Here is a 13,035-nt window from a genome sequence, read left to right as displayed (position 1 = left end):
TCCCTCTAGGATGCTTTTCTCACACCTTGGTATCAAGATCTTCTCTGTGACTTTTCTCCCATCCCCATGGTACCAAAAGTCATAAGAAAAATCAAAGAAGATGTGGCTTCCGTGATACTTACCGTAAAATCCCGACTATAATGCGCACTTATGTATAATGTGCACCTATCTTTTAAACATGAGAATTCTGGCATAAACTGAGCTCTTATCTATAATGCGCACCCTGACTTTGCCGTATTCTGTCTTGCCGTATTTTGTTTTGTCTTGTCTTTTTGTATTGCCAGGTAATCACGCGTGAGCGCACGAGTATACAGTGCGCAGCGTTTCCATGCTCTCTTTGGAATGCCATGAGTTGTCGGCGATCTTATACGACTGCTGAAAAACTTAAAGTTGTTAGCTATGCTGAGGCTCATGGGAACAGAGCTGCCAGCCGTGAATTTGATTGCCTAGCATAGTCTAACATTCGGATTTGCAGACGTCAGAAAGAGCGCCTGCAAGCGCTGCCTCGGGTGAAGATGGCTGAGCGAGGTATAAGCGCTGCATATCCTGAGTTTGAGGCCAACCTGGTTGAATGGGTTGCTGAGCATAGACAGCAAGGCGGTGGTGTTAGCATTGTGGAGGTTAGAATGAAGGCTTTGACCATTGCCAAAAAGTGCGCTAACACAACTAAGTTTAAAGCTTCACATGGCTGGGGCAATTGGTTCATGAATCGCCATAGCCTATCAGTCCGACGCCGAACAACAATCACACAGAAGCTACCCATGGACTCAGACACCAAGCTACTACAGTTCCAAAAGTTTATCATAAAACTACACAAGCAGCACTGCTACGACCTTTCATTAATGCAGATCAGACACCATTAAATTTCGATAATCCCTACAACAGAATGCTTGAAGTGAAAGGTGCCAAGACCGACTCCATTGCTACCACAGGCCATGAAAAGTCTAGGTTGAACTTGATCCTGCTATCATACGGAAGGGGTTTCTGAAATGCAGCATCTCTAATGCTATGGATGGCAGCGAGGATGATGCCCTGAGGATGGATCTGAGTGATGATGAATTGTCTGAGGGCGAATTACCGGTATGCGAAGATGACAATGATTTGTATGACCCGGATGAAGATGTCGAGGGCTATACCCCGGAAAATATTCCTCATCTGTTCGAGGAAGATTCTAACAAATGCAAATTCGAGAGCTTCGAAGCTGAGTAGAAGATCAATTAACATACAGTATTTGCTTGTTTGCGCTGCAGTGTTGATTTCATTGTTTAACTTACCTTTTTGAAACTGTATATAGTTGCTTGTCGATGCTAATAAAAATCAACTTAACCTCTGGTGTCCAGCGATTAATTAAGTGCTGCGGAACCGCCAAATGAAAACTTTGGAAAAAAAACTCCTATGGATAATGCACACCCCGACTTTGACGTTAAAAAAATGGGAAAAAAAGTGCATACTGTACTCACAACTTTACGGTATAACTTTTTGCTGGACCAGACATTATTAGTGCACAGCTCTATTACATTTGTCCACACAAGCTGCTGATCTTTTACCGCGGTTTGCCAGAATCAAAGACAAATTCTTTACCTAGATCTCATTCTCTTTTGACCTGACTACTTGGAAGCACATGAGAAGATGAGGGTTTTTTTTCTTGGCTTCACAACAAAGTCTTAGTTAGGGCTTAGTAGGATAATCCAGTATTTCAAATTGTTTCCATTCCAAAATGTAATAATATTTTTAAAAATTCCCACAAAACATTATTCCAGAAAAATATTAGTTCCAGGTTAACTAAAACGTTTTGTTCCTATTTTAATGTTTTAAAAATTCAGATTAAAAATATTGAAACAAAAAGTCATTTGCAATGAAAAATGTAAACATTCTGTTCCAAAAAGTTCACTCTTTTGAAATACTTCCTTCAAATTTTCTTTCAAGAAAGTAATTAAAATATACATGTTTCTGTGAAATATTTTGCTTTTTTGTCAAATCAGTCTTTTCCAAAGGAAAAACTTTTATTCAAAACTTTCAATTGGTTGAAATCTCAGACCCATGGCAAAACTCTTTCCCCAAGATTCTGGCTTTCTTCTTTCAGCTCGAATTATCAAGCTTCTAGCAAGTCTGTCACAGTACATTTAACAGCTCTTTCAACTTGCTACCCTCCTGTTCAAACATACAGTGTTCACTAATTCCACTTTTTCACAGTTTCTAAAAGATATGGTTAATGTCTATAACCCTATGCAGGAGTCTCTCCCATCCTAACAACTTAGTGTAATTCTTGTAGGCCTTATGGGACCCACCATTTGAACCCTTATCCAAGTGTTTTCTTTACTGGCTCTTGCGCAAAAAGCGTAAAATAGAGATATATCTTTATTGAAAGAGTGGTTTCATAATTGCATATCTGACTCTTTCAAACTTGCAGTTCCATTCATATGTTATATAGGTACTTGACCAGTACTATAATGACCTATTTGAGAAGTGTTTTTAGATAAGAAATGATAATACTCTAGTATAAACAATATAACATTTAATATATATTTTATTTTCTGATGACAGGAATACATTTTACAAAAATGGAGGGGTATAATGACCGAGCCACACAATGAGAGATCGTATGTAGTAGTTACCTAATTTCTAATATTTTTTCTTAATAGGTTTGTAAAAGTTATTCTCAGAATAAGCTCAGTAATTTCCTAGATTTCAAAATCTAAGACGTTTACTCTAGAAGCAAATAAGGCTTTTGGAAGCCCATATCTGTTGGGTGTGCTTTCTTGTGACACAGACGTATTTGATCAGCTTCTGTCCAAGACAGTTAATACAGAAGTGGTTGTCTTTGTGCACTTCTCATTGTTATTCACTGGCAGGATAGTCATTGGAGGTCACATTAAAGTTCATTCAATCAAAGCTGTGGCAGTAACAATAGTCTGCCTCAGGTCAGTTCCATCTCTTGAGATTTGTAGGGCAGCTACCTGAAGTTATTTGCATAATTTCACGTTATATTACTGTCTTGAAATTTTGTAAGAAAGAGCATTTAAGGGTGCTCTCTCTCTCTCTCTCAGGCTCTTTGCCCAATTGATAGTTCATATCACCTTTTCCTTTTCCCTTTTTTGTCTTTTTGGTAGTACCTGGTTTGTCTATGCATATTGTGTATTGTGCAGTATGTTTCAGGGTTTTTTACTTTGGTATTATTTGTAATGGTATTTGCAGCATTACCTTTTTCATTTGTCAGTATTCTATTCCGCCTGTTTGAGGAATGGAAGGGAAGGTAGATTTGTAACAAACCCTCTCTGATCAGCAAAAACAGTTTTGCTACTGTTGTATTTATATGAAATAAAAGGGCTCAAAGTGTCAATTACCCTGACATTGACCATTATTAAACTGTGTTAAGTGGAGGGTGTGGTGTGCAGAGACCTGCTTAATATCATGGCAAAGGCATTAAACAATAGTTACAGGCTGCATTTGAAATATAAAGTATTAAGTAAGAATGTAATTTTAACAACATTCATAGTACCCTTTCCCTTTAGCTGGAGAAAGTTCTATAAGGAAAAATGATCTTGTTTAAAACTTGTAACAGAATTAGCTATTTAGGGCATTGCTTTTAGTTGCTGCTTCCTGGTCATAGGCCCTCAGCAGTGTTGCAAAGTATATAGTCTTGATGGGCTAAGCTCAACTCTTATTAGACAGAAGCAGGCCCACCACTGGGGAGGTGTGGTGGTGGAGGAGGAGGCAGTTGCCCTTGGGCCTAGTGATTCTAAAGGGCCCAGATGTTCCTGGCTGCAATGGCAGCTGGAGCCATGGTCCCTTAAATTGATGCCACAATGCCACACGGAATGCTCAGCAGCTCTAAAGGCTGGGGGCGGGGGGGAGAAGAGCGATATGCTGTGCTCTGGTGGCACTGTGGGCTGGATGTTCCTGACCCTGGTCCTTCCGCCCAAGGCCCCGCGCCTTCCAGGGACTGGCATGGTTGTTGGCTCCCCTGGACAGAAGGAAAGAGAAGAGGGATAGGAAAGAAGAAATAAATAAAAGGACACTCGGGCCATGTCTACACTGCAGCGTTATTTCAAAATGACTCACATTATTTTGAAATAACAGAGTGCATGTCTAGACAGCAAGCCCGTTATTTCAAAATTATTTTGAAATGACTGCCTTCTTATTTGACTTCTGTAACTCTCATTGCATGAGGAGTAAGGGAAGTCGAAGGAAGAGTGTTCTTCCTTTGATTTCCTGCTGTATAAACAGCACCTGAAGCCGAGTTAAGGTACTTTGACTTCAGCTACGCAATTAACATAGCTGAAGTTGCGTATATTAATTCCGCGTTAGCTTGCAGCATAGATGTACCCATAGTGAGAGGAGGGGTATATGCACACATCTCAGGTGGTGTTTGGGATTCAGCTGAAGCCAACAGAAGTGGCAATGTCATCTGGATCCCTCCCTGTGGTCCAATCTAAGGATGTTATTTATCGAGTAAATGACTAATTGTGTACTTGATACAATTCGTATCAAGTACGTGATTAGTTGATAAGGGGCTGCTGCAGCTCTGCAGTTTAAATGTAGTAAGAGCCAGGTTTGCAGTCAGCCTGGATCCTACTATATTTAAACTGCAGAGCTGTAATGGGAGTAGGTCCGGGACTTGGCATAAGCCGGGACTGCTTCAGTCCTGCTTGTACGGGGTCTAGACTGCTGCACCTCTGCCTTTTAAATGTAGTAAGAGTTGGGCAGCTCTTACTACATTTAAAAAGCAGAGTTGCAGCAGTCTAGACCCCGTGCAAGCTGAGACTGCTTCAGTCCTAGCTCATGCCAGGTCCCATGCTGTGCCTCTGCCTCTCCTCCATTTCCCACCCACATCACAGAAATGATGCTGGAGGGAACCAGCTTTTAACCCGCCCACCCAGCATCGTTTCCTGCTCCCCACACCCCACTTGATGCCTCTGATACAGAGGCAGCAAGTGGGAGGGAAATTTGAGTAGTCGACTATTCAACTGCTCTTTTACATCTCTAGTCCAATCTGGTGAAGATATCTCTCGGAACCAGGATGACAAAGGCATGGGGTCCCAAGAGATGGCTTGAGTAACAGCCATGATAGTGAAATTCTCTCTATTAGGCCACTTTCTAAGGATGTTAAAATGGTTAAGTGTTTTAACTCAGGGCCTGCTGTCAGACCCGTTGCCTAGTCCCATTGAAGCAGTGTGGTCCCATCGCCTAACTGCCAGCCCCTCTGTGGTTGAGGTTGTTCTAGCACAGTGTGGCTGGCTGCCAAGGGCTGATTTACTGGTAAGCATACCAACAAGCCTCTTGCTTACCAGTTAACCATTTAACAACCCTACCACTGTCCCCCAAAATTCTATTTTGTTAAGGACCCCAAACACTGGCTGGCTGGAATAGCTCACCCTCTTATTATTTTTTTTCTGACAGTTAAACTCTGTTCCTGACATATCAGTTTTGCTTCACTTATTTTTGGTCTCTCATTGTCCAATGATCTTAACACAATATTTGAATTATATCAGGTAATCTTTTTGTGTGAATTAGTTAAATCTTTCTGTCTCCCTTTTGACAACTGTAGATTATTGTGAGATTTTAAAAACTTTCACTCTCTCTATTTACAATTGAGCTCAAAATTTTAAAAATGTTCTATTTAAGCTTAAAATTTAGCAATATAGATGTTTTGTTTAAAATACAGTTAAAATTCCACAGCAAGAGCCTGAAGTTCCTAAGCATTTTTTGGGGTGTGGTCCTTACATTGGCTTTAAATAGTTTTACCTGTGTGCAGTTGCCTAAGTAAGGACTGTATAAAAATAGAGTAAGAGCCTAAAACTTGTCCCAAGTAACCTCTGTTGCTATTATGCTTGTGGAGAAATGAACCTTTTGCTAATGTTAGGAGCAAATTGGAAGGCTGTTATCACAATGTTGCTACTTCAACTTTTTCCAGAGATTTGTGCCCTCCATCTCATGTATCACAACTATTTAAGGCAGTTCCAGGAGTTGCTAGGACATAAGACAGAGGCTCTGGAATTGGAAATATCAACATTCCATGAAAAGACTCTCTTGATTAGTTAACATTCCATAGCCCTGGGGAAAGAAATTCATTTTCCCCATTAATGTTAGCTTGCTGGTCTCTGTTCAGAATATCTTTAATCCTATGCACATCTAATAAAACAGAATCAGTCAACAGGTGACCCAGCTCAATGAACAGGTGTTTTGGGAGCATCCCCACTGATTCAGTGGTGAGCACCATCATTATTAGGGCTCCTAAGTGGCCCTTACTTTCCCAATGGGCTAATAGGCCACACAATCCAAAAGAGACAGGTTACTCCATTGACTCTAGCCATTAGGATGGACTCACCTGACTCTGGCCATTGGACCATGCTGCCCTGAATAAGAGGGCTGCTTCTTGATTCTAGTCATTAGGCCATACTGTCCTGAGGGAAAGGGCCACGGATTGACACTAGCTACTAGGACACACTGCCCTTAGCGAAAGGGTCATTTATGGACTCTAACCATTAGAAAAACAATGCCCTGAATGAGAGGGGCACTTATTGACTCTAGCCATTAGGTCAGGGCTGGGCAAGATGTGGCCTAGGGGCTGGATCCGGCCCACCTAACACTTTGATCTGGTCCGCAGTCTACATCTGGCTGGATTCCATTTATATCTGCTGCCCAGGCCACTGAATTTCCAGGCAGTGGTTCAGGCAGCAGGATCATATTTAAATGGCTCATGGCTGCCGGTCACAGCGGTACCCCAGCAGGGGCCGGAGCTGTGAGCCCTTTAAATTACTGCAGCAACCGCATGCAGTTGCTTGAGAACTACCAGCTCTTTACTTCAGAGCCTCTGGTCCCAGACAACTCTGGAGGGAGCTGCCTCTTCCACTCCAGGCCCAGCCCCGAAGCTGGCCTGTGACTACCTACCAAAATTCATTAAGTGGCCCCCCTGCAAAAATTATTGCCCACCCCTGCATTAGGTCATGCTGCCCTCAGCGAAAAGGCTATTCATTGACTTTGGCCACTAGGTTATATTGCCATGTAGTCAGGGTCTAACAAATGGCCATACTGCTCTTTTTTTTTTTCTTTCTTCTCCCCCATGTAACATAGTCTCCATGATAGGGATTACTGGTGACTGAGACTTTTCTAAGCCCTTTATTATATTTGTTGCTCTCATCGGCACAATCTTCCAGTTGTCCACATTTTTGTTGAGGCATAACACCTAGAACTGGATGCTCTTGTTAATCACCCCAGAATGATATTCTCTGTTTTCACCACTGCATCATATTGTTTACTCACTTGCAATTTGCCACTCCCCTATCACCCTTGATTCTTTTCAGTAAAATTACCACCTAGCCAGTTATTCCCCAACTTTTAATTGTGAATTTAATTTTTTTCTTCCTAAATATAGTGGTTTTGCACTTGTCTTTATTGTTGTTAATTCAGATAAATTTGTCAAGATCATTTTGAATTTGGATCCTGTCTTCCAAAGTGCTTTTAACATGTATCAGCGTGGAGACATCCACAGTGCCTGGGGTCATTTGGCCAAGGAGTTAACATATCACTTAAACTTCTTTATTTTGGATGCTTAGTTACTGGGGCCAAAATAGCAAAGAGTGTGGGTGGCGGGAAATGTAGGCAAGGGAAGGTATTGCCTTCCCAAAAATTCCTACACTCCCAAGCTGCCAGGGAATGCTGTGGCTGTGGCATAGCAGCGTGGCTCCCTGGCTGTCTGAGACAGCTGAGAACATAGAATGGCAACCAGGCTCCTGGACCGCCCAAGAAGGCTGGGACTGCAACTCAGGAACAATGAGGCTGAAATGCCCTTCAACTATGTTAAGGGATTTTATAAAAAGGAAGATGATCCATTGTTCTCCTTTGTCCACTGAAAGTAGGGAAAGAAATAATGGATTAAACTGAAATAAGGGGGATTTAGGTTAGATATTAGGAAAAACTTTCTAATGATACAGATAATTAAATATTGGTATAGATTACCAAAAGAGGTTTTAGAATCTGCATCATTGGAGGTTTTTAAGAACAGGTTAGAGAAAGGCATCTCAGAGATCATACAGGTATACTAGATCCTATCTCAGCACGGGTGGTATGGACCTCAAGAGTTCCTTTGCAGTCCTAAATTTCTGTTATTGATATCTAGATAGATAGATATGGTTTTTATCTGTTGACATTGGTGTGCTTATCATGTAGAAAGCATTAGTAAATTTACCTTTACTATTTATGCTAATCACTCATCATCATGCTTTGTTTGCTGTTCAGCTAGTCAAAATATTGGCTTTTGCCAGTGGCAAGCATTAAGTTCATTCTTGCATTGTGAAATTTGAATGTCTGTGTCTTGGAGCAGTAATGCAACATTGCATAATTTAGTACATAGATCAGTATCTCCTACTACAGAAGAGATTGCAGTAAGACTTTTATATTATGCAATGTATGGTCATTGGGCAGAAAAAATAATGGCTGCTTTACATTGCTTTTTATCACAGTTTTCTCTAGTGTGCCAATTAAATAAATTATTACAACTTGACCATTTACGGCTGAAATTACTAAAATATTTATCAGTTACATGAAGGTTAATAGTTCTTTATTTCAGAAGAATGCTGACTCCTTAAACTGAATTTGCATCACATTATTGAAGCAAAAAATAGAGTAATATTTTCATTGAAGAAACAAAATACAGTAATTGGGAATAACAACACAACAAAGGACACAGGAAGCTTATTTGTGATAATTAAAACACAAGTGAATCTGTCAGACAAGTAAAATAGAGTAACAGTGAGTTACAAGTGTTGAAAAGATCATTCAGAGTCACAGAATTTTTTTGGCCTAAGGAAAAGACAGAAGAGTCCTCTAATGAAAATTCTGTGTATTTTCAGGGAAATGGATAATGGAGTCTTAAAAAGGATAGAAAATGTGTAATGTAAGAATGGGGGTGAGAACTGTGAATAGTTATGATAAACTCTGAGAAAGCAAACAGGAATGGAGAAGGCAAAAGCTGAATTAACAAGAGGACAGAATTGTTTAACAACAAGGAAAGTAGGTTTAGTTGTCAAAAGCAGGACTGATGAGAGGCATCTTTGGGCCCTGGGAGGACCTGGCTCTGGATCCCCAGAAGGGGTGGGGCCTTGGGTGGAAGGGGCAGGGGTTAGGGTTAGTCCCTCCCAGCCAGCCCTTCAGCACCACTGGAACTGCAGGGCATGCATCTCTGGAGGCTCTGTCAGTGATTTAATAGGCCCAGGATTTGATCTCAGCAGTGGCAACATTGATAGCCAGGGATGCTGGGGCAGCTGCCCCATTTCACCCTCACCCCACCTTGTCTTTAACCCTGGACAAAAGAAAAATAAATGGGCAGGAAGAGTGGGAGAAAAGAGACTTCAGAGTGGCTTTAGAAAACATTAAAGAGGGGAAAATGAGCTCACATTACTGAGATTGGCCAGGATCAGATCAAAAATAAAAGAAAAATTAAAGTTAAAGGTGTTAAGGATGGTAAGAAAGATGGCGCGGTATGTGATTCTTGGAAAAGTCTGAACAGGGAATAGCACACACGAACAAAATCAAAATGTGCTGCATTGCTTCATGAAGGTTAACTTGAGGTAATAAAGAAATTAAACCTGTTACCAAATAGTACAAGGCACTTGGAGTACTTATTTGTTAGTCTGTAAGGCTACGTCTAGACTGCAAGCCTCTTTTGAAAGAGGCTTTTTCGAAAGATACTTTCAAAAAAGCCTTTTTCGAAAAAGAGCGTCTAGACTGCAACCAGTACTTTCGAAAAAACAAGCCGCTTTTTCGAAAGAGAGCACCCAGGCAGTTTGGATGCTCTCTTTTGAAAAAGCAGTTTGCATTACATAGCGCCTTTTTTCGAAAGAGCACTTCCGAAAAAAGGCATTATTCCTCATGAAATGAGAAGTACCGCAGTCAAAAGAAAAGCCACATTCTTTCGATTTAATTTCGAAAGAACGCGGCTGTAGTCTAGACGTAGGTGAAGTTTTTTCGAAAAAAGGCTACTTTTTTCGAAAAAACCCTGCAGTCTAGACACAGCCTAAGGTACCAGAGGTCTGCAAGTTGTTTTAGAAAATATTCAAGTTTTCATTTTGAAATAAAAGATATAAAAAAGGGGATGGTATAGAAAAAAACTAGATCTGAAGCAAAGAGCTACATATATAAATTTTGTACAGAATACTCTTCAGAGTAATCATTGGTAACTTTTTGTTCAGACAGTTGAAGTGACTGACATGAAAGTTACCAGTTACAATCCATATATTTGTTCTTTACAGAGGTTTGACTTTTTTACACCTCCTCCACATCCTCTTTAGGAAAAAAAAAAACATTACGTCTGGAGTGACCCTGTTAGATCAGCTATTATGAAGTCTTCAATGTAGAATTTTAAAAATGTTTTGATGTGATAGCCTGGTTTCTAAGCAGTAGGGAAAGATTTGAACTCCAGAAGTGAAAACCTGGCCCTTTTCAAATCAATGGGATTTTTTTTCCATTGATTTACGGGGGGCCAAGATTCTGCCCAGTTTTTTTCCTTGTTGAAAAGATTCAGGGGGTAGCTGAGTTAGTCTGTAACAGGAAAAACTTAAAAAACAACAAGATGCTACTAGACTATTTGTTGTTTTTTAAGCTTTTCCTTGTTGAGAAAGAGATAAGTGGGTGCAAAGTCAGGGTATCTGTTCCTACTCCTCTATGTAGATCCTGTCATTGCTTTGAACAGGAAAGGTAATCAACTGTAAAAACAACAGCAAAATTTACAACTCTCAGAACTCCAAAATGCAAAGCAGCTGTTTTCACACCTTCGGCTAACCAACAGTTTCTCTTACCAAACACTATCTGACCTGCTGTGAGATATGCAAGGCAGTTTTATATATGTTCATCTCAGGATATTAGAGAGACAAGGTGGGAGGTAATATCTTTTATTGGGTCAACTTCTGTTGGTGAGAGAGGCAAACTTTCGAGTCACACAGAGCTCATCTGAAGAAGTGGGCTGGGCCCATGAAAGCTCATGATACCATCTACATGTTTTGTTAGTCTATAAAGTGCTACCAGACCTTTTGTTGTTTTTTAAATTAATCCTGTACAGACTTAAGTCGGCTACCCCCTGAAACTTCAGAGCTCTCAGCTGCGTGGCTTGAAAGTTTGTCTCTCACCAATGGAATTTAGGACAATAAAATATATTACCTTACCCACCTTGATCCCCTATTGTGAGATATGTCTGTTTTAACCCCTCAATTTTCCCAAATATATAAAAATCCTCTAAGAACCTAAAATCATGTGCTTCCACTCAATCACCAGCAACATAAACAATATATCAATTAAAATTATAATAGCATTTTAATTAGTTGTCCAAAATCATCTCTGTCTTAAGTGGAGATGAATTCGTTGCCTTATGTCAGCAATAAATTTGACAAAAGGGTTATATGTTCTGCTAATTACATCTGTAGACCCATGAGCTCATGACAGAATAGGTGCTTTAACTCCCTCACCCCGTAAGAGGAGACAATGTGATAATTATTGTCAAAGTTATTCAGTGTGATGTGTAAGCACCGGATTATTAATCTCGTTCAGCAGATCATTGGGATTAACTTCTCTGATTTTTGAATCTTTTGATGGGAAACCTCTGCTGTTTCATATAAAATGGAAATTACAGCAATAAACAGTATATTTGAAAATATTTTTAAATCCTTGGATTTTGGACTTGCAGCTAATGAGTTTAAAAAGCTTCATAAGGTATACAATGTGCTGCTTATGTTGCTGAGAAGCTGCACAATGAACTACATTTTCAGTATCTTTGTAAATTTTAGGGCAAGATTAAGACATGTTTGTATACGTGGAGAGCGCGTACTCTGTGAGGCTGCTACTTCATGCTTACTCTCACAGATGAGTAGAGAGGGGATGGAGGCCTTGGCTGGTTCTCTCAACATGCCAGTAGGAAGTAATCTTCTGTTGGTAAAGAGCAGAAACAGACTGCTTTCTCCTCTTATACAAGGAGATTTGGCATTTGAGTTTTATTTCCTTTCCAGAGCTGCTCTGAGGGCAGCACCCCCTGTGTGTCTCAATCCAGTGGAAGTTGTTTAGGAATCATATAAAGTTCTCCATTCTCCTTTAGAGGAGTTGTGCTGCTCTAAACTCAGACATCTGCATAACAGTATGTTGTGATGACACTGGATTATGCTTTCTCCCAGGTCCATTTCTGTAACAGGTGCTGATTTTACATAATTTGATAAAATATATTCTGGTCTGGTATACAGAAAATAATATTCATTTATTAATATTCCTGTCACAATTCATTTTTCAGAGATGCTTTTACTTGGAGGTTTATCTCATGTCCTTAGTTTATATTTGTTTAATCAATTATTTATTTGAGAGTTTAACTCTATGTAGACAAATGGAGCACAGTAAACATCCCTTTAACTGATGTATTTATTATGCAGTCACTGTTACTATATGACAAGAAATCTGATTTTACCAAACAGGCCTATCATTGTGAAAGTTAATAATATTCCATTGTTTTGACCGAGTTGTATTTTTTTTTAACATTTTAAGAGTATTATGAGGAGGTATACAATAACCAACTTCATTTGGCCTACTGCTTCAACAACCCTGTGGACAAATGGTTAAGGAATTACTTTTATGAACAATGCTTTAATACTGCTATACTGATCAAAGTTGATGGTGGGAAAAAAGAGGCGGAAGCACATGCAAATATGGGCCTTGTCAATGAGGAACAAGGTAAGTAACAGTTTATATTATTGTATCAAAATGTATTTCCATTTTCACACAGTAAAATTCTGTTGTACCTAATTGCTATTCACATGATCTCATAATAGATTATTTGATGCTAAAATATCTGTGGGTTTGTGAAGTTGTCATCATTTACATTTTTTTATCAGCAAATCAACAAATAGAATAGTTCATCATCATTAGAGAGAAATTTGTCTTCCCCCCCCCCTCCCCTTGACATGCCAACTGTAGTTTGAAGGTTCTCTTTCAAGCTGAAAACAAGACATATGAACAGGGGAAGCATTTCTTTATAAAATGTAGGTTTGGTAGGGACCTCAA

General features: G+C 39.8%; 1 protein-coding gene across 4 annotated transcripts in view; it reads left to right on the top strand.

Annotated features, from left to right (window-relative positions):
- Positions 1 to 13,035, top strand: part of TTC29 (tetratricopeptide repeat domain 29) — a 209,629-nt gene that overhangs the window by 41,228 nt on the left and 155,366 nt on the right. For all 4 annotated transcript variants that reach the window (XM_075929999.1, XM_075929998.1, XM_006133842.4 and 1 more), the window contains exon 6: positions 12,520 to 12,705. In XM_075929999.1, the coding sequence (XP_075786114.1) occupies positions 12,520 to 12,705 (186 nt within the window). The remainder of the gene's footprint in view (positions 1 to 12,519; positions 12,706 to 13,035) is intronic.

The sequence above is a fragment of the Pelodiscus sinensis genome, chromosome 5 (genome assembly GCF_049634645.1).
Source record: "Pelodiscus sinensis isolate JC-2024 chromosome 5, ASM4963464v1, whole genome shotgun sequence".
NCBI classification, from domain to species: Eukaryota; Metazoa; Chordata; order Testudines; family Trionychidae; genus Pelodiscus; species Pelodiscus sinensis.
This window is presented reverse-complemented; position numbering and strand designations above follow the sequence as displayed.